The sequence below is a fragment of the Rhodnius prolixus genome, unplaced genomic scaffold (assembly GCF_049639745.1).
Source record: "Rhodnius prolixus isolate KJV_2025 unplaced genomic scaffold, Rpr scaffold_3, whole genome shotgun sequence".
In the NCBI taxonomy this organism is placed as follows: domain Eukaryota; kingdom Metazoa; phylum Arthropoda; class Insecta; order Hemiptera; family Reduviidae; genus Rhodnius; species Rhodnius prolixus.
This window is the reverse complement of record NW_027411603.1, coordinates 40,952,913-40,975,585: the sequence shown is the minus strand read 5'-3', so window position 1 is coordinate 40,975,585 and position 22,673 is coordinate 40,952,913. Positions and strand designations below refer to the sequence as shown.

Genomic DNA, 22,673 nt, shown 5'->3' with positions numbered 1-22,673 from the left:
TAAGTTATGATGTGTAAAATATCTGTAATATTTGTAAAACACGATTACTTGTTAGTAGAACCTATCAGCTGTTAAGTATTGGGAATGTACTTAGAACAAAAATGACCTGGAATCCCCACTCAAGAAAAAAATGGCAAGAAACAAACTGATGACACGCTCAAACTTCTCTTAAGAATTGAAGAAGAATATTCCAAACTAATATAACCGAACAAAATACTGATGTACAACATAATAATGAGATCTATGTATCATAGATCTGAATATTCTCTACCATAAAAGATATAATTTCTTTCCTATTTCATTTTTTCCTTAAAATGTATTATTTTAAAATGTTTCAATGGCGCTTGAAGATAACCAATTATCTCTTATTTTATAACCAAAGTTAAAGTTACATTACATAAATGTTAAGGACGATTATACATGTATAATACATAATTACACATTATATACTACTGTTACCTATATAATAACAAAAGATACGCCGTGTAAGAGGTTACAACTGGATTGTTTTATGTATTATGAGAAGTGAATTTCCTTTATACGCACAAGGATAAAATCTACACGAGATAGTAGAACCATGAATGTCACTAACATGCTTCAAAATTTACCTTTGTGTTAATTTAACACAGTTAAAGGGGAAATGTTTAAATGTTACTTAATCATTATTAATATTTTGTTCTTTTTATATATATATGTATTTATATGAACAATGCTAAACAATTTTATTTTTTTCTGAACAGTTATTAATCACAGTTATGGATCTAACGATTGAGGTACCTTTATCAAAAAAATGTGAAGGTCCGTACCATAGTTTGAGTTTATTAATTCTAGCGGAAAAACTTGTTAACTTAAAAATCCCAAAAATGGTGTGTCATTATTACAAGGAAATCAGCTATTTTTTGAAAAGTACAGCAGAAAATCTTTTAATATATCCAGAGAAAAAATGCGGTTTTTAAGATTTAACCTTGCTGTGTTTTAACGTTATCCAATACATTTAACGGAAAAGTTAGAAATTGTTAATCAGTAATTAAAAACTAACTAGTTTTTTTAGAGAACTTAAGATACTCTGCCCTTATATTGATAAAAAAAAAAATTATTTATACTTTAATCACAAATAAAAATGAAGCAGAAACCTCCTTATTGATGTTTTTATTTATTTTCTGAAGTCTAAAGTCCTTGCCACTCACCTAGTGCGTACTCTCCATGAATACCTAATCTCCTAAGTGTATTTTAATGATTTTGGGATATATTAGTATTATATCTAAGTCGCTGAAACAATACGTTTATCAAGGTTTTCAAATAGTCTCCGTCTACTACTTGAACTGAATCATTCTAAGCTCAAGAACACGCCAAAGTAACTGAGCAGAGTATAGTTGACGAGACCTGGCATAGGAGAATAGTTAAAGGCACGAGAGAACGCATCCAAACCCAGGGAAGAACATCTTTCTAAGTACAATATTGTTCTGAAGATAGCAGCAAACTTTAGCCAGCCTCTTTTGGATTGGGCTGTCGATCTTTAAAGCTATCTTAACAAATGGAATTTTAAGCTATTTTATTTTAGAAAATATTCCATAACTGCTGCGATATTCCAAAATACAGCAGAGATCTAAATGGAGAAATCGTTACTGTGTTCACCATTTAAAAAAAAAAGAAGATTTCGAACACGTTTAGTGATTTCGACCAAGAAGTGAATGCTAAAAGAGATGATTTATAAGTATGGAAGAAACTTGAAGGTGATTAGTGATGAAAAGGGTCGATGGTTTATAATTAATAATGTAATTTGTGATAGTCTTAAATGATAAGGAAGTTGATGATGATGGGGCCATAAAGTATGTGTGGGGAAATTGATCAAGAAAGCCTAGATTTCAGGTGGCAGGAGCAGGCTGACTATGACGTTGAACCTACCAGCACGCCCTTTGCAGCCACCTAAACTCTACTTGCTCACAAACTATCTCTGCAACCACCTCCCTTCTAACCATGCTATGACGTCATTTCACCCTTTCCCTTAACTACCCTTAGAACTTCCAGGGAACAGAGTTACAAACCAAAACTTTTACCCCGTATCGTTTTAATAACAAAACCCATGTGCTTATCTGTTCCGTAGTATACAGTTTTATTGCAAATGATGATAATATAAACTATTCAGTGATTATACTAGATAAATATCATGGTGCATTATCTTAGTTTATCTGGATTTTTCCAGCATCATTACCACTTTTTAAAAAAATAACAGTTTTAAATTCTGTCAAACTCTGGCATAAAAATGTCCGCGCCCAATGCTTTTGTAAACACCGTCGAAAAGTCAATCCCTGACTGCTTTAATCCATCAATATTTTTTACATTTTGTTTGTTTTGCTTCTTAGTTTAACTCCTCGAGAGTATGCCCAGGAAATATTGGTTTAAAGATTTTGTGACTTCATTTCCTGGTTCGTTAAAGTGATATTTAAAAAGACGTTATTGGTTTTAAAAAATTAAAAAAACCCTTATTTGCGTCATTGTGTTTGAAAAAAATATGTTAGATTATCTTATTTGTACAAGATATCATTGTAATCTTTAAAAGAATTAAGTTTTTACGTTTTAAAATACAAATCAAATTAATTTGGTTAAAAGCAGGAAAAGTCTTCAAAAAATATTATTATTTTTTTTTATTTGGTAATTTATGTAAATAAGTATGGAAGAAGATATCAAAGAATGTGAAGATGCTAGTTGAACTGGCTACACAAGTTTTTTCTTCGATTAAACCCGTCCACGTGGGACTAAATCACTTCGAACTTTACCTCTATCCGAGTTCAATAACAAACTAAAATATTGAATTGGTATTTCTTACTGTATATTTCTCTAAAATTGAAAGTTTTTTCTTGTTACTTTGGAATGTTATCGTTCTTATAACATTAATCCTGTTATCATTTAAAAAGAGAGGAAAATAAATCTAAACTGAAGTAAAAAAAAAAAATAATAATCAGATGTAGTCAAAGAAAGTGCTCTGAGTTACAAAATCGCTTTAGGGACTTCTTCTGGCGTCCCTTCAAGTATTTCAAGTATATCAAAATTTACTCTGACTCGATTTTGGTTTATAGTTTGCAGAAAAGTACTGCTAGCTGTCGAAAATCATCTTTTCTTGCTATGTAAGGTAAAATTTCTTCCTCAGATATCTTGCTTTTAAGTTTTACATCTTTTCTTCAACTCTTTTGAAATCTTTCTTCCTTTTACTTTCTCTTTTAGCAGAACTTTCACAGAAACTTTGGGATATAATCAACTGTAATTTCAAAACCAAAACTTTTAAAAAGAATTTCGTGGGTTTTTAAATTAGTTTAGAATCTTGAGAAACGAAAATTTTCTACTGATGAATTGTTCTGTTAAATACCTCTTTGCCATCAAGAAACAATCCTCCTACTTGCTCAAATTTAATTTGGTATTAACAAGCTAGCTCGAAACAATCAAACGATTTAACTCATTACATGTAGGCGTTAGTAAATTAGAGTACTAGGAATTAAGAAATAGTTAACGTAGTAGCAATTCTATGAGAGATAACAGTTTGCTCGCCATTGGAAGAGAGATTGGCCAGAGTGACCCTGGAGTAATTTCCCTGTGGGCCGACCGATCACAGAGCCGATTGACTCAGTTTTGTGAAACTGAAGGAAGTATGTCTTGTTTCAATTGAAATTGATAAAAGTCTGTTAAAAAACAAACTTGAATAATTTACAATAAATTCTTTTAGAAGTTGCAATTTTTGTCTAAATTATTTCTTACTCTGGACTTCATAATTACTTGAAGCTTTGTAAGATTAAATTCTCAATCCTACCAGAGGTATGAAAAATAATTAATACGTTTTCTGGAAAGAAGTTCATAGATAATATTTTTATTTATCCAAATTTGAGGAGAATCGTTGGTCCCAGAGATACTAAAACGCAATTCTGTAAGCTCTTATGCGGTCCGTTCAACGGTGATAATTGTCATATTTCTTTGAGACAAGTATTATTATGAAAATGATCAGAAATATTGGAAATATATATCTAACACTTAAAGCAAAGGATAAAGGCTTATTCAAATAAACCGATATGTATTATAGGCTCAAAACAGTAAGAACCTGGATGGAAGAAGAAAAAAGAGCTCATTTTAGATGAGTGAATGGAAGAGAACCAGGGTGTCCAGTTGGTAATGCAATGTGGAAAGATGTGGATGATGGAATTCTAAAAAGACAATAGGGAACGGACATAACACAGTACCAAGCAGTAATCCCGTGAAGGATAGTTGGTTACCAATAAATATCGTTTCTATTGGCTAGGTTTTACCTGGAAGACTTAAAAATTAGCTACGCAAGAAAGGAAGGTTTACAGGGTCGCACGCCAATAATTAGAGTCATTTGAATCATTCAAGCTATTTGAATTTTCAATTAGTTTGAGTTATTATTTTTACTAAGCGTCATAGATTAAGAAATAACCAGGAGGACAGAAATATTTCTAACAATTTCAAAACGTAAGTTTTCCTTTGTTTTGTCAAAGCTATAATGATCAGCAAAACATAAATGTGTTTATAAAAGAAAAACACAAATACATTCACAAGAAAGTACACGGGAAATTAAAATAACTTTTAAAGAATATCTATTTATAAAACGCAGGATTTTATTTTCAAGATTATCTAAGCAGTTTTCCAAATAGATTTACAAATTGGGTTTTACTACAATTCAATTGTTTTTATTACCTTTCCATTGGTATTATTTGAAATTCTTTAATTCAATAATAATGAGTTCAGTTTAATTTAATTTTCAAAATACCTACTTGAATTTGGTATTTAAATTTTTATTGAGAACAAATACTTTTTCTTCTTTTTCAATTTCTACAACTAAATTTAGCGAAGGCCTACGCGATTTTATTTTAAAATATAAAATAGGGAGCTTGGCGTGACTCTCCGTTTGTATGGTATTCGGTGATGTCATTGTCGCGGATGCCACCGAAGTGACTGTCGTAAAATTGTTTACGAATAGATTGAACAGTCAGTGGTTTTCTATTTTTATGACAATGTTCGTTGGAGCTTTAGTTTTAACAACGAATCTGATAGTGACACTCTCTTTCTGTGACATTTTTGGGCAATTCAGTTACCACATTTTCCCGCAACGAAAATAGTTTAGTACAAGTTGACAATTTTGAGCTTTATTGCTAAACTAAGGGTTATTGTTGATGTATGTGGTCGTTGCTAACTGCTTCTGAAATCAAACACTGAATTTACTGCCGTGCGAATACTTTCATCTGCCATCTCCTGCTTTTTTACCGTTAGCATGCTTGAAAATTATGAATTTTTCCATAATCAAAGGATAACTTTATTAGTTCAGTTTTATTTCTGCCACATAACCTGCATTGAAATGCTCAAATAGCTATAAGAACGAAGAGGAAATAGTCCTCTTAGATGAACAAAAATTGTCTTGGGAGATGAGCCTTCTTCGCTAGGTACTCGTATATCTCACAACTGATAAATAACTTGGACAATCTGTTTTGCCATTAAAAACCAAAGATTGAACTACTGTAAATGAATGTTCAAATCTCTGGGTACCACTAATGAATGGGATTTGTTTACTAATGAGTATTAGAAGGCACAAATGAAACTACTATTACATTAATTTTAACTAAAAGCGTATAAATTAAGTTTATTTGTGATAAACAAAAAAGAAAACAACTTGGGCAATTAGATGGGAAAGCTGGAAAATATCACAGATATTTACCATGAGTCATCAGATGCTTAATGGTCCGGGCGGTGTACACCGGTCGATTAGATAAGCTGGTCCAACATTCAGAAGGTTTAACTGAGGAAATCATTGGTTAATACCAGAGAAATTTAGACATTTTTTAAAGTTTGGCATTTTATTTATAATAATTAATTGTTATTAGATTTTGTATTAATAGTAATAATAATAATAATTATTATTATTCAAAAAACTAGCCAACAATTTACACAACCTTCTGTTGTTATCTCTGATTCTCTAAAATCCAAATTTTCTTTTTAGTTAGATAATTCATTGTTCAGTATATCGTTCAGAATTTGTAATATTCTTACTATTTAATGTTGTTGTAAGTAGTAAAGTTTAAAGTAAAGGTTTAAAGCTTCATTGATGATAAAACAATTTGGCTTTCACAGCTTTAAGTGTGCAAGTCTGGAAGAAATCGTAATGCTCCTTTAAAGAAAAACATGCTTACACTGTCAGATACTGGTTTGTTCCAGAGCTGACAAAAATTAAGAAGCAATTTAACAACTGGAGTCCATGGTACTGTACCTGACTTACTCTAGACTTGACAAGATTGTTATTGATTAGATATGAAATGTCATCAGACAAGTAATCAAGCACTTTTTAAGATCTACCTGTTCATGATTACGCTGAATTAGACTAGGAAATTTGATAATTGAGTGTACCAATAGACGACCCTAATAAATGGACGCATATTCTTCGCAGTCCACTTCTGGCGCCTCCTAATTTATGAATGAATAAAAAAGTCTTCAAGCTTTATTCTAACGAAAATTTTTATAATAATAACTAGATCTATAAAAAGTAATAGACAAAAACCAGAAGTAATTCCAGAGGAAAATTTGCTGCACCTGTCCACAAAATGGTTGGAAACCTCTGCACTATTTTCAAGAATAACAGGTCATAGGTTTGTGTTCAACTTGGGCCTATAGGTTTTTCGGTTTCTAGGATAATACTAGAGAACACTATCAGGAGATTGGCAGTCACCGAATTAGCTCCAGTGCTAATGACATTTCTTTCATATTCAAGCGCCTTAAATTATATTAAACCATCAACTTTAACAATTGATTTGATAAATTAAAGAAAGGGTTATTTTTAATCTAATTTAAAAAAAAAAAATTATTAGCTTGTCTTTGAATTGATTTTAAAGGTGGCGGTTACTATATATACAGACACAAAGACTTAAGGTTGAACGCATGCGTTCTGTTGGTTGAAGAATGGGTTTTTGGTAGTGGGAAAAGTAGCTTAAACATTTGTACGTTAGAGTGGGAGATCTAGCCTCAGTACCGATTCAGAGCGTGTTAGTGATGGAGTGGCAAATATGGTAGTGGCCATGACGGACCGACAGAAAGCACCGATTAGGGTCGGATTTTACGACATCGAGAGGACTATCGGCAAAGGAAATTTCGCCGTAGTCAAACTCGCTCGTCATCGTATAACAAAGACTGAAGTAAGTTCCGTCAACTGTACAGTTAATATTATTATACATGCTATCTTTTTATTAAATTTAGATGTTATTGTTTGTTGAATTTATTTGGAATTATATTTTGCGGTTGCACCAGTATTCAACGTAAGCTGAAAACTTAATAAATGTAATCCTAATAACATGTATTAATTAAATAAATGTACAATTTATATGGTAATGATAAATGATAACTCTTGAAATAGTATTCTTTATAATTTAAATACATAAATGTATTTGAAGATTGTTTATTTATTATAAACATAGTCGGCGAATAAAAAAACAAGAATCTTTCAAATAATTTTTATAATGCAGAATGCAACTTATAGCTCTTTCCAAAATAATGCCGGCAATTCTGCCCTCTTCTTTCACGACAGTTATTAAAAAATATTTAGTTGAAATCACTTTTTTTTACGCAAGTCAAACTTAAATCCTTGTTTTTTAACTGGTACTTTTAACTAATAGTTATATCAGTAATTACAGAATTGGTTATGAGCGGCTTCTTTATGAGCATAATCAGTGAAATGATAGCAGCGGCAGGTTTAAATAAGTTAGGCAGTAATGTTACTACTGTCAGGATTAGTACAATAAAAACAAAAATTGAACGAATTCTGTAGATTTGTGATTACTTATTAAACATAGTAAATACTGTGAGACCAAAATAAAAGCAAATTTATCTGTGATATCCAGAATAATGTGCTGCGTTAAAAAAAAAAAAATGTTTTGAAAAAATCAGGCACGTCAACATCAGGTCTTCGGTTCTCGAAGCTTTTTCAGAGCATTGTTGGTCTCTGGACAGTTTTCTCTCTTTATAAATATCGTTAATTTTATCCTTTTAATTTCTATGCCCCTCTAGTTTTGGATTTTCACTCAGCATCATGTGTTTTCATTATGTATAGATGGATCTATCTTCAAACCATAGATTAGACGTCCGCCTGCTTTGTCTTGCCTGAAAGAGTCAGCAAACTAGCCGCTTTAACTACGTTTTTCTCGAAATCTATTCGATCTTTGTTCATGGAAAATTTCATTTGTGAACAAGGATACACCCGTGAAATCTTCAATTTAAGAGATTCACTGACCAGTGGAGGTTTTCATCGTATCCATTATTCCAGTTTTTAAATCCAGATTGTTCAAATATATATAATACAAAGAAGAGTTCTGTGAAGGGGACTTAATAAAAGAAGTTTAAAGCAGCTGCTGTTTCAGTTTTTTTTCTGTCTAAAAAAGAATCCCTCGATTTTAGAGATAACGGATTTCATCGGGTTTTATTTTTTGTGCCTGGTCCAGGTGTACGAGAGGAAGGAAGGATTCTGTGCCCTAAAGAGATTGTTACGTATTTCTTTACAAAAACACGTACGAACTAAATTGGACTGCACTGCTAGAAAATGGCTCTCATTCTATTTTTTTTTTTATAAACTCCTCCTTGCAATTTACTGTGTATTTTCCAGAAATAAATTGTTACAAAGTGTTATGATATCATCAAGTAAATTGCAGTTCTCTCGCTGCAATTGATTTTCTCTTAAATCAATGAATTTTTACACTAGGTTTAAGTAGAAGTCATGTATTTTTAAAGAAAAACGAGTATAACAATAAAAAAATACTTATTTTAATTCAAAAGAATGTAGTTTGTACAAAGCGTTTTATTACTGGAAATCAAAAGGTCTCTGTTGGTTACTTGCGAGGTCGCGGGTCATCCGGTGTGACCCTTGCTTGGCTAGCAAGCAATAAAGATCAGTCAGTAGCGAGTGTCCCACATAGAGACATGACCACGAAACACCTGGCTGAATGTCAGATCAAAACTTTTGTTCTATTTTTGTGTCTTATATTATTTGCTTTTCTTTTTTTTTTCTCTCTCTTTTTTGCTAAACCATGTGCTAAGAGGTTTTATTATGTTCATAAAATTTCAGAAAATAGTATTTCAGATGAAAAACCCAATTTAGAAAGTTTGAAAACGATTGCAAAACTTTTCCTTTTTGGGACTCTGGGAATAAGGGGAGTGTAAAAAGAAAAAAACGATACTAGCAATCGTGAAAACAATTTGTTCGTAAATAAATGTCATGCAGCCGCTTTTAGAGAAATTTAGAGTGCAAACTAAATTACCTTGGGAAATAGTCAATCCTTGTAGATAACTATTTAAAAAAAAAAAATTGACTTCGATGTATGCTTCGTCAGAAAAATTTGGATCAAGCTTACTTTATTTGTCCAAGAATAAAATCGTAATTTTGATCCTGCTAGTAAAAACAATAAATCATCTTGAGTGATCATATAATATGACGCTTCCCCAGTGGTTTAAAATTTAACAATCATTCAGAAGTTTGAAGAGAATCTACAGACCAAACATAGCCTTTGTCGGCAAATAATTTCAATTATATGCTAGACGATGAAAAGCACGATTTGCCTTTGATGTTGGAGATTGGTTGATATAACTTGGGTGATTCATTGTCGGACTGATGTAAAATTAATTTCATCGTTTCATGTAAATTTGTAGTTACCAAGTTATTGTTGAATAAATCATTTGTTAATTGTAAATATGTAGAGTTATTTTAATTTGTTTTTTCTGTTTTGTTTTAAAAAGAATCCCATCATTTTAGCCTCAATCCTTTTGGGTTTCAATTTTTATTTTGTCTTTTTTGCTATTCTCGTCTGATGCTACGTACCGAGGCAATACACCTTTTTTTCGTTTTAAATAGCGAACTCTAGAAATCAGTCGATGATACACAAATAACGTTATCTAATATTACTTAAAATTAAAAAGAAATGTATAAGAATTAGTCCTTAGACTTGCTCGTTGTTCAAAAAAAAGTTTGCTTTAAACTTACTGTGAGTAACTTACAGTTGTGATGCTAATAACTGAAATGAATCAAGAAGAATTTATAATTAAGTTAATTAATGTATAAAGTTTACAACCAAAACTTCTTCTTTTAAATAATACTCCAAAATTATTTAAATAAAAGATAATGGAAGAAGCTATTGCACATTGAGAATTTCATTACAAGAAACGTTCCAGTTCCTTATTTTAATCTTGTTAAAATTTTAGATTGAATGACAAGCAGAAAGTCAATTTAATAAGTAAAATTCCATCTTCTGCATGAATTGACGCTCAAATTGTGAAGAGAATTTTCTATCCTATATTATATTGAGTACTAATTAAAGTGACTAAGAAATCGATAAATTAATGAAGAGTAGAAATAGCCATATTTTACCGTGACTCGAAGTTATATGCCGTGTTTAAAGAGTGGAAAAAGAAGAAGAAAAGTTGAATGATTTTCATTCAATATTTTCTTGTATAAAAACAATCAACTTTGTAATAATAGAATCAATAAACTGTGAACATTGTTTTTAATTGCAATCATTGAGTTAATTTTTTTAGTGTTAGATTTGTAGTCTTAAGTTACAAATAATACTAGCAGAGTTTTTTTCTTATAGAACCATTCCAGTAATACATTCTAATGAAAAATATTTTCAACTTCTTGTTTGTACTGAATTACTGTGTACAATTTAAATAAAACTTTTCAGATAAACAAAAAAATATCTTTAAATTGTTTATATTATCTGAGAGAATAGTTTAATAATCTGGAGTGGTATTTAAGAGAGATATCCAAACGTAACTCTGTTCTTTTGTACCGCTTTGAAAAACTAAATCGGATTATACTGTTTTAGCTACCTGCTCAATCCTCACGTTAGGCAAAAACTTATTAACAACCTTTTTTTAAAACAATTTGTCGCCCCTATTATCTAAAAACGAGAAATTCCAATGAAGAAATCAAATACAAAAATTTGATTAATTAATCTGTAGCAGCTACATTTTTTTTTTTTTACTGATTGAACACGCTTTCTCAAAAATGAAAAATAAGACTAAGTTCAAACTTAATATAATTCGTTTAAGTACTTTCATGGGGACCTACTGGTCCAAAAATACTGTAAATAATAAGTTTAGAATCGAATTGGTGGATCGAGTTCGTCATTTGATCATGTAATTATTTGCCCAAATTCAGCTCCTTATTAGGAACTTACATTTTACGTTGTCAACATTTCAAAACAGATTCTGCCAGATGTGTAAATGGTAGAATATGTAAATCAGAAGTTAGTATAGCCTACAATACAGTTATTGTTAACAACGAAAAAAAAGAAGAAGAAAATTATACTACTTTAAAAGATATTTATAGCATAAAAGAATACTTATAAGTACGAAAGAAGGTTAATCTTCCTATACAGAACTTATTATGTTAGTTTTTTTGAATGTCAACTAAAATTATTGCAGCTAATACACAGTGTAACAGTGCAGTCTGGTTCTACTTTATTTTTTTGCAGCGTTCAAAAAGCCAGTAAATCCTCCCATAACTCAGAAACCTTCCTATTCTTTAAAGGCGAGATAGCACCACTATCTTTTGGGTATATCAGCTGACATTGCAATATTTTTTTTAACTCTTATACTAACTGGAATTAAAAAAAAAAAAGCCAGCGAATGTTGGGTAGCGGCTGTTATCAGTTGAAACGATAACAGAGGCTAACAGCTGCTAAGTACAATGCTCAACCCTCTCGCTCTACATAATTTTAGCCACAGTTTTATTTCCGGCAGATTTTACTTATTTAATAGTCCATTTTTTTTCCTTATCACCATCTCTCACCTGATAACTATTTTAAATATAAACGAAGTTAAGTAATATGGTTGTTGAATAGTTTTGTGATAACATTATCATTTATTTCGGATTTTTTTCTTTTCTTTTGATAAAAATATATTACTACCTGTTAATATTAATAAATATTTAACTATTAACGTAGAAATGCAGGTAACACTTTGTCACTGTCCATTTTATTTAACCACACAAAGATATGAACTCTAAATGAGGTCAACCAAACGTTCTAATTTCACCATACGTGAAATAACACTGAAAACATGAACTCATATATATATATATATATATGTATTTAATAGTTGTAACGTACAAACCTTTTGCCATGAAAATTTTATCGCGTGCCAGCCTTGTCTACTAGGAAGGAACAAGTGAATTGCTTCTGTACATGCTACGATTTAATGCAATCGAAACGAATGTGACATTAATGTTGATTGCCCAACTTTGTGGAGGAGGAAAAAAAGAACAAAGATGAAAAGAAAATATTGTAGCTTTGAGTCCAAGATTAAGCTTAATGTTTGTGCTTTGACAAATTTTATTTTATGGGGGTAAATTAACCTTTTGTAAAGTCCATTGTTCGCTTGGGGTTTGAACCTTTCTATCGGCGTGTGTTTTTTTCTCAATTAGCGTGAGAAAGAGAGCGAATGTTCTCGGTCAATCGTTACAGTAATTATTTATTTATATTACAATTGTTCTCGAACATAATGTATGCAGTTAAGAGATGGCTTTAACCAAAGCCAAAACAAGAAAAATACTCATTAAATATGTAGCATTAATAAGAAAATAAATTACTGGATTGAACAGTTCAAAACTAAATTAAACTAAACAAAATTTAAAAGAATGAACATATTAAGTAGGCCTCGGGTGCTTTTGACTAAGAGATTTCGGCTGAAATGCTGAAATAACTAGGCCTATAATCTATTTGAACATAATAATAATATTATAATCAACATCAATTATTTCAATATGCTACAATTGCAATCAATCATATTGCAGGTAATACCTGAGTTAATTTTAGACCTATATTGGACTAAAAAATTATAAAACTTAAAATCCAAAGTGTTATTTCTTAAAACTGTTGACTTTAAGCTGTTAGAAGACCACAGGTTCATCGGAGCTCTAAGTCTTCGAGGATGCGAGTGCTCGTGGAGAAAAGGAACGGATTAGTGGCTTATAATCGGAAGATCATTCGGCATAGGATTTTTATGGCGGGAATTGAAGATATTGTACATATTTACATCATTTTGCTTCTTTAACAAATCTCTAGCTTTTGAAGTATGACTAGCAACAATGTCATGATTTGGAAGTCGCTTTTTGATAGAACTGTATCTTGGGTTCAGTTAAACAGAATATGAAATTATATGTTCGTTCTGGTGGAAATCGCCCATGGAACAATTTTTTTTTGAATTTATTAAATATGTGGAGCCATTATAAGCAAACCATAAAAATGTACTTTCCCCGCTGCTCGAACTTGAGCAAATATTCTGTGAATTGCTATGGAAAGAGTTTGAATGGTTAACACTTTTATTTGGAGAAGGAATGTTGTGGAAGATATTTTTCTTTTTGGATCTCTCAAGAAACAGTTTGTGCCTCGCTGCACTTATTAATTCTAATGAAAGGGACTAAGCCAGAAAGGATTCAACCAAAAGAGTTCATCCTTAGTACAGAAGAAAGAACGCTAGCGGAAATTAGATGAGTGAGTGGTACAGTGGTCTAAAAACCTACTTTGCTTTTGCTGATATCCTCAAGAATTGGTCAATCGCTAAACTATAAATGGAGATTGTATAATTTCCGCAATAGGCCAGTTCGTTACTTCTCGGAAATCGAGAGGATATTAGTATATATATATAAGATTGTTGCGATTGAAATGTTGGCCATCTGCCAAAAGAATATATTTAATGGGAAGCCAGGCGGAATGCGTACAAAAGGGCAGGTAGAAAGGGCAGCTTGCGGAAGGACAACAGGAAATTAGGGCAAGGATGTACACAGCTGTCATCAGAGAAAGAGGATGTCTCTGAAAAGGCAACGCTACTTATGTCCTTTACAACTGGAAATCAAGTAGGCAATGAATTTTGTTAACTATAACAATCTTAAGAATAATAACCCCTTCTTAATTAGTTTCCTCAGCACGAGGTTGCAGCGCTTTCTGTAAATACACGACACAGAAACAAGATTACACAGATGTAAACTGATTTACTGTCTTAAAAATAATTTTAATTTTAATTAAACCATGTTTTTTAATTGAATTTCTTTGAACCAAATGAATGTTTAAGATCCGACTGTATAAAGTTGGAAGTATTTCAATCTTAACTACACTTTTTGCTGACTAAGAATCAAGTTTGAATTACTTGACAAAAGCAAGCAAGAGGCAAGTCTGCAGGATAAAATAGCTTACCTAGTCATTAGCAAAACTTTGATCTGAACAATGGCTGCGAACCTTTGAACTGTAATCAGGAAGTTTGCCTTGATGTAGTTCATAGTACTAAAAGATGTTAAAAAAAAAAATTTAGATTAATAAAGAGTTAGATTTATTTTCTAGTAAAATGGGAATTTTTCAACTAGTTAAGTGCTGGAAAAATTAAAGTGTTTTACAGATGACAAAAAAAGAGTGATTAATGTCCAAGCAAGTTCTTGGGAACTAATAAATTTTATGGAGTAAAAAGCTAAAATTAGAAATAAACGTTTGTAACACTTTGTCTAGATAAAAATAATGATAAAAAGAAGGGATTCTATTGAATTCGTTGAATTTGAATTTATTTTTTCGTGCCTTTCAAATTCAAACACAAATTTTTTGTAAATTACGTGTTAACTCTTTTTTGTTGTAGATTTTATAGATTGTGAAGATGTTGAAGCAATGAAACCGTCCGTTCTCCTACCTTGTTAAGATTGTCTCTTATTCTGCCATAGCTTACAGTTACGACAGATTACCCATTTTTAGTGCTAAGTTAGTTTAAGATTAAATAGGAACTTCTAATCAACCATAATTGTTGTTTACAGGTTGGTAAGAATAAATGTTTTTATAATGTAAAGCTACTAGTATTAACTTTTTACATAATCATTTACAATTATGGTAAGTTGGAAGTTCCTACGACCCTTAAACTACTTTGTCCGTTAAAAGTGGAAAGCCTTACCAAAAGGAGAGCTTTGAAAAACTAATACTTGAACAAGACGGGGAATTTCTGTTATTTCAAAAAACCTTACAATTTTTTTTTTGTAGACATTCATAATTACCGTCTCTTACTAAAATTCCCACGGTTTTAATATAAAGTTTCTTCGCATTTTTTTTGAAACCAAATTTTTGTTTGGGTTCCGTATTATAAAACGGAACTTGATCTCAAATCTTCTAAGGACCTCGCTAAAATCAGAGGCATTTTAAACAAAAGTGATAGTTCTCTATCTGATTATGCAGAATGTTGCTGAAGCTGTACTATATCTTCTTGGGCTGTCTTATTTTGTATCCAAATGCTGCAACGTTTGTCCACTAAACGTGATTACTGACATTGCTATACATATTTGCAGCACAATAGTTAGTATGTTTGTTTTGTCGAATCATGTCTTTGTTTGTCAACTTTTAATCGTGTGTTGTGTTAGGCTTTACAAGATTTGTTAACTGTTTCATTTCAAGCCTTTTTATACAAGGGATACGAGTATATGTTCTGCTATCTAGTCTGGTGCTGGCACATAGTTTTCTGTGCACTATCACTTGTTGATACCATGTTTGGCTTATAGGAAAAATCAGTCATTTCTTAATCAAATTTTGGAAGATGGAGAAAGAACGTTTGTTCACAAACTGTATCGTACAACTTACAATTATAATAATTATGATTTTTTGTAGAAAATAAAGAAATTGATTTGATTTTATTCTTTTTTCCGTGGGTTTCACACAATTTAATATTAATTTATTGTTTTGCGACTACTAAATTTGTTATATACCTTACAATTTTGCCAAAATTAATGAAAATATTTTCTATTTTTCGAAGAAATTGGGTAAAAAAATTTAGAAATTTTATGTATTGTTCTCAGAAATAGTAAATATTACAGCAATTTATACTAGGAAACGTGTTTTAAAATAAGAATGTCGAGCCGACATTATCTTCAATAACGAAGGCATGTTATCGCGGTGCGTCATTAGCTAGTTCTTACGTTAGCGTTCACCATTTTACGTATTTAAAGCAAGTAATGCAATCACTCTAGCTCCCACTTGAAGTTTACATAATATAAAAAGTAATTATGTATTATACAGACCTCCTCATTGTTCTGTAATATTTCTACTTTACTTGTGTGTTTTCATTATTTACAGCTATTTGTTAGTTTTTCCTCTGTAATTTGTATGAATTAATATGTATAAAGCTATTATTTATAACTTCACTACGTTGACGTCAACAAGTGTTGAAACTTTACTGTATTCTCTTGTAACAATAAATAATTTGTTTTACAAAACTTATTTTGATTAAAGAAAACAGAAGTCACACTATTTTAAGCTTACCGGCAATTAATTAATATAATTCTAGTTAGCAAATTTTATGCTCATCACGTAGTGTTAGTTGGATCTGCAAAGAAAAAAACGAAGAGGTCATCTGATCGCCAGGAAAAAACATACACAATATTATCAAGACTATCTGTTCAGAATGTGCTGCAATCAGGTCCGTGTTATCTCATCGTTTAATTAAAGATACCCTAATGAGCTAGGGGAGAGATACCTAAAACCTCTACTAAAACTGTCCAATGGGTTTCCCATGGTTTGATGATTTACATTTTTTCTGGATTGATCCTATCAATTTATTGAATCTTGTTATGTACAATTATATATTTAAATCTTTGTTCTGTCATACTGCTTAATGAACGAAGATTTGCGAATACTTTGAAAGTTTTGCTTTTTAGAAAGATATTTCACTTTTTTTATTTTCTTTGTGTGTGAACCCCTCTACATAAGAGGGTCGTTTGAAAAGTCCGTGCAAAGTCAGAGAGATAGTACCACTGGCGCGTATCGAGGTTATATTTAGTTAGTAGCATCGCTTGGAAGAACACACACCAAGTTTCAGCCAGATCGGTCTATTTCTTTGTGTTTGGCATTCGTTTGAATCGAGGAAGTCGAGTGATTTTCAAAAAATGGACGAAAAAGAATTTCGTGTGTTGATTAAACACTACTTTATGAAAGGCAAAACGCCTCAGGAGACTAAAGAGAAGCTTGATAAACATTATGGTGACTCTGCACCTTCGATTAGAACGGTTTATAAGTGGTTTCAAAATTTTCGGAGTGGCCATATGGGCACAAGTGACGCTGAACGTTCTGGACGCCCTGTTGAGGTTACTACTCCAGAAATCATTGATAAAATCCATGATATGGTGATGGATGACAGAAGAGTGAAAGTGCGTGAGATTGCTAGTGATGTGGGCATCTCGAATGAACGGGTACATAATATTTTGCATCAACATTTGGACATGACAAAGCTATCCGCAAGATGGGTGCCGCGATTGCTCACGCTTGACCAAAAACGAAATCGTGAAATAGTGTTGCAAGGATGGTTTGCAGCTGTTCCAGAAGAATCCGCAGGACTTTAAGCGTCGTTTCGTCACTGTGGATGAAACATGGATACATCACTACACTCCTGAGACCAAAGAACAATCTAAACAATGGGTTACCAAGGGGGAATCTGCACCTAAAAAGGCGAAGACCGTTCCTTCGGCCGGAAAGATTATGGCGATGGTCTTTTGGGATTCGCAAGGAATAATCCTCATCGACTATCTGGAAAAGGGTAAAACTATTACAGGTGCATATTATTCATCGTTATTGGACCGTTTGAAAACCGAGCTGCAAGAAAAACGCCCACGATTGGCCCACAAAAAAGTCCTTTTCCATCACGACAACGCACCAGCTCACACCTCAGAAGTTGTGGTCGCAAAATTAATGGAAATAGGGTTCCAACTCGTTTCACATCCCCCCTATTCTCCAGACTTGGCTCCCTCGGACTACTATTTGTTCCCCAATATGAAGAAATGGCTGGCGGGAAAAAGATTTTATTCAAACGAGGAGGTGATTGCAGAAACGAATGGTTATTTTTCAGACTTGGACAAATCCTATTATTCGGAAGGGATCAACAAACTAGAGCAGCGTTGGACGAAGTGTATAAGCCTAAAAGGAGACTATGTTGAAAAATAAAAAAGGTTTACCCCAAAAATTTTTGCACGGACTTTTCAAACGACCCTCGTAGTTCTACCATTTTCTTTTCACATGATCTACTAAGTTACACACTATTTTTGAATATAGATTTTAGAAGAATAGATTTTTCTCAGGGCTTTTGAAGAATTGAACTTTTAGTTTTAATTTTTAATAAGGTGTGGTTCTGGTGAAGAAAGAAACAAAAAAAAAAATGTGCTGAACATTGAGTAATTTCACAAGACGTCTGTTTGTAACAAATCGATTCACTGGCTGATACCTATCGTCTTTCTTATCTATTTTCATTCCATCATTTTGTTAGAAAATTTGATTGACGAAAATTTCGCTGAAATGTAGCTAGGAATTTATTACAATCTTCGGTTAAACATTAATTATAGGCAGCACCTAAAAGTGTTCATTATAGGTAGTTAATTGGTTGTTTCAATAAATAAGCTTCAGTTCAACAAGCATTGACATTAAATCATATTTTTAAGATGAAGAGAAACTTAGGATAAAAATTCACTTTTAGTTTTTAGTCACCTTTTTTTGGTGCATTAAATTAAATCTTGAATCTTCGGTTTTGTTATTTCATTACCGGTATGGGATTTTTACCCAAGTCAAGAGAGATTATTTCATAATTTTTGTGCGACAAAATTTTTAACTTATCTTGTTTCTGTCTCACATTATAACTGATAAGCATTCTATGACGTATAAAATCATTGACATCACCCCAACTATTGTTGAAAAATAAACCTTGTTTTTCTAGTCACTTTTTACTTTTCATCTGGTGAGGGGAAATATTTCGAGCTTTCCAAATTTTTAGAAATGGAAGTCACACCAAAAATTAATGTATTAGAGCATATGTATATTGTTTTTGATGCGTAATGTGTGTATATAGGAGAAATCTATCAAAAACAGCTTAAACTAGGTATTGGTTTTTGGTCTGTTATCAGTTTTGGTACTTAGGTTCCGCTAAAATACTTTTAAACTGTTACTAAAACTTGGGCGGTTTTCTAGAAGATCACTGAGTCACAGTTTCTGAGTCAAATAAGGCATTCATCTAATGTGTCCTATCGGAACAATGTTCAGATGCATCAACTACAATCAAACATTATCTCTTGAAATAGAAATTTAACAAAAGAAATTGGTTTACTGAGAGAGCGACTATAAAGGATAGTTTTCTGCAAAAGAAAGTCTGTGATTAATGAGTTCTAAAGGTTCCTAATTAAGAACAAAACTAAGAACATCACGCCTGGATTGGAACCTGGAATTTCCACATTCTAGTTCATAGTGACATTGTATATTGCTATTTAAAATCTTTTAGATTAAATAAAGCTTTGTAAAACAACATTTTTCATGTAGTAGTTGTTAAGTAATGTACTTACTACTGTAGTTCAAAAATACCTCTTTGTGCACGCAATTTGTACATCAAAGTGGCAGAGTAATACCTTCGTTATGTTAATGTATTTAAACAAAAGATAATGAACTACGTAATTAGAGAAAAGGGAAAAATAGAGAATACAAAAAAAAAAACAGTTAAATTTTTAAACTATAATGTATAGGCCGAGTTCTAATTATCGTAGATTTTTGTTGTTGAAATTTTCGCAAGCAAACGGCATCATTATAATTTATGGAATTGTGTCAAGGTTAGAGTCGCGTAATTGACTTGGCTAGCAGACAATTACGAAATTTGCACAGGATCAAATTTTGGTAAGAAAAAGGAATTTAGTTAATTTAGCTCAGCTGTAGCAAAAGGAAATATTTTTTTCTTACAGATTTCAGACGTAACTTGATACTAAATATCAGGTATTGGGCCGCCAGATATAAAGATTGGGAACTACTGGAAACAGAGATGAAATCGAGCTAACTTAACTCTTGCGCTCCAAACAAAGAGAAACAAATGAATGTTAAAACCTAAGAATTCTCTTGAGATCAACGTATGGAACTGGAAAAATATATATATTTATATAAAAACAATTTGCTGTTTAATAACAGCAACCTAAATTCTGCATGCATGATGTGTGTGTCAACAGTGTGAAATTAAAAAGTGCCACATAATCGGTAGCGAACTTAAGAATGCACACGATTTGTTTGCATTACATTTGGAGTAAAAGTGATTAGAGAGTCAAGTTTTGTGAATCTACCAGTGACGAAATTAAAAAGATACTGAAACGAGTCCAGCAGGTTTTGGTGTATCCAGTGTTAAGACTGAATGCAGGATAAGGATCAATTCGTAGCCTAGGCCTGGGGTCGGCAACCTATTTCAAGTAGAGAGCCATTTTTCCTTAAATAATTTTAATAAATTTTACCAAGAGCCGCAAGGATGATAGTGTCCAAAACTCTGTAGATCATTTGTATTCACAAATTATTATTTTATGATATTCAATAACATTTAATTGTTTTATGTATTTATTTTCACATATTGCAAAGTAAATAAACAAATAAATAATAACTAAACCTGTAATTGAATGAAAATGGCGGCAGTCCTTTATAATTACGTACTGTATTTTAATATAATTCTATTCCATTTCAAACCTATTCTCCACATAAAATTAACAACTTAACGAATTTGTTTTTCACTTAAAATGTTTTGTCAGTTTAGAAGTTAGCTTCATTTATGACTCAATCTTCGCATCGAAGCTACTATTTCTACCTCTGCTCAAAGCCATTCTTGTCCTTTTGTTCTGCTGCAATTTCATCTCTATTTAAGCAGTCATCTGGATACCTCTTTGTACCTTCTCCATCGCCATACATCTTAGCTTAAATTGTAGTTACTGCTACCAGCAAAAATGTGTAACTGTTTCACACCAATTTCTTTTTCATATTAAAAGGATCTTCATCAAATGAAGAAACACGATGTAGCTAGTTAAAAAGCTCTTTTGGACCATTATGAGACTGCAGATCCCGCGAACTCCAATTTGTTCTTTCAAATATATTGTTCATGCTAATAAAATTTCCACTTTTAATATATTAAACTTTAATCTTTTATTAAAATAACAATAAAATCTAATCAAATTAAAAAAAAAGTAACTGTTTCGAAGTAGAAACTTTAAAAATGTAAAAATGAACAAAAGAATAAACCAATTTTGGCCCACATAATGCAGGAATAAATTTAAATAAAAACAGTGAGGGAATAAAATTAAATTAAAGTCTAAGTTTGCACTAGTTGTTAATATTTTAGGAAGACCATGACGCATGAAAGGTTTAAAAAAAGGATCAAATAGGTATGACGACAGCGGAGTGGCGATCGATCGTCCCGGTTCAAGGAATAGAAAGAGCCAGTCTAGACCTGGTCGGCAACAACAGCTCCCCCCCTGCTTTCTTCAATTTTCATATCAGTTTTCCACAGGCTCTTCATTAGAAAACTGACATTTTTAAGGCACACTGAAAACTAATTATGTTTTTCGATTGAAATTTTACACGCTCGTGTCGCTTTTAATAAGATGTAGTAATGTAATCGTGCAGTATTCCAACATTAAGGATCTTTTTATGCATTAAACATTTTTCTAGATAAATTCATTTTGGTTAGAGGTCGCTCCAGTCTAATGTAAAGTTTTCTATAGGCTTTTTATAATTTTTTTTTAACTGGGTGGCCCCTTGGTGGGGCAATTTATTTTCCAATCCCTGTGCAAGAGGATGCGGATGTCTTCTTTGGCATTTAGAGACTTGAGTAGTTGGAAATGCAAAAACACGACATGATAAAAATAAAGAGATTTCTTCCTCTAGAGTCTTCATTTAAAAATGATTGTCAATTTAGAAGTTAGCTTCATTCTTCACTCAGTCTTCGCATCGAAGACTTCTACTTCTGCCCTGCGAAAAGACCTTCACATATAAACTTCAGGTGAACTCCTGCTGCAATTTCATCTCTATTTAAGCAGTCATCTGGGTACCTCTGTGTACCTTCACCATCGCCGTACATCTTAGCTTAAATTGTAGTTATGGCAATCAGAAAAATGTGTAACTGTTTCATTTCATTTCTTTTTTCGTATTAAAAGGATCTTCATCACATGAAGGTTTAGAGTCTAGACCTTAAAGGAGTGACAGCACAATGTGTTGGGACATGGGAGCGGTATCTGGGAATCAGGACCTATCTAAGTCTAATCTTAAGGCCATTAAACTGCATCACGCCTGTCTGCAGATTTTTAACGCATTTCGTTCCTTTTATTTGATGCACCTGCAGTACTCTTGCAACAACAGGATATCCGGTTGTACTGTAATTGAATAAATAAATAACTAAAATGCAATGAATAAATTTAAATCCCTAAATAAAAAATATTAGCAACACTTAAAATTGCCTGAATGCTAAGCAAGGACTATAAAAAAGGCTATATAATTTAGAGAGAGCTCCTGAGAAAAGCTAGAGGCTAACTATAGGATTAGCCAACTTCGATCGTTGGGGTCCTTTAAAAGGACTATTGTTTCCAGGTCTTATACACAGTTCAACAGATGTACACCGCTTTAAGATTTACTGTCTTGTAAAGTTTTGTTCCCTTTAATCTTATTTATTTTTCACATTTTCCTCATTGTCCAGTAATTTTTTTATAATACTATAATACTTTTTTTATAAAACTATAATAACAATAACAAAGTTACAATTATTAGATTCTTTCTCATGTAAACGATTTTGTTTGGGCAAACATTCCCACAGTTAGAAAAAAGAGGTTACAAATGTTCTTCTATTAATTA

At 32.0% G+C, this 22,673-nt stretch overlaps 1 protein-coding gene across 1 annotated transcript in view; it reads left to right on the top strand.

The window, feature by feature from the left end:
- The first annotated feature begins 6,982 nt into the window (after positions 1-6,982).
- Sik2 (Salt-inducible kinase 2) overlaps positions 6,983-22,673 on the top strand; it is a 113,961-nt gene continuing 98,270 nt past the window's right edge. Inside the window, exon 1 of the mRNA XM_074125167.1 lies at positions 6,983-7,184. Within this exon, the coding sequence (XP_073981268.1) occupies positions 7,056-7,184 (129 nt within the window). The 5' untranslated portion in view covers positions 6,983-7,055. The remainder of the gene's footprint in view (positions 7,185-22,673) is intronic.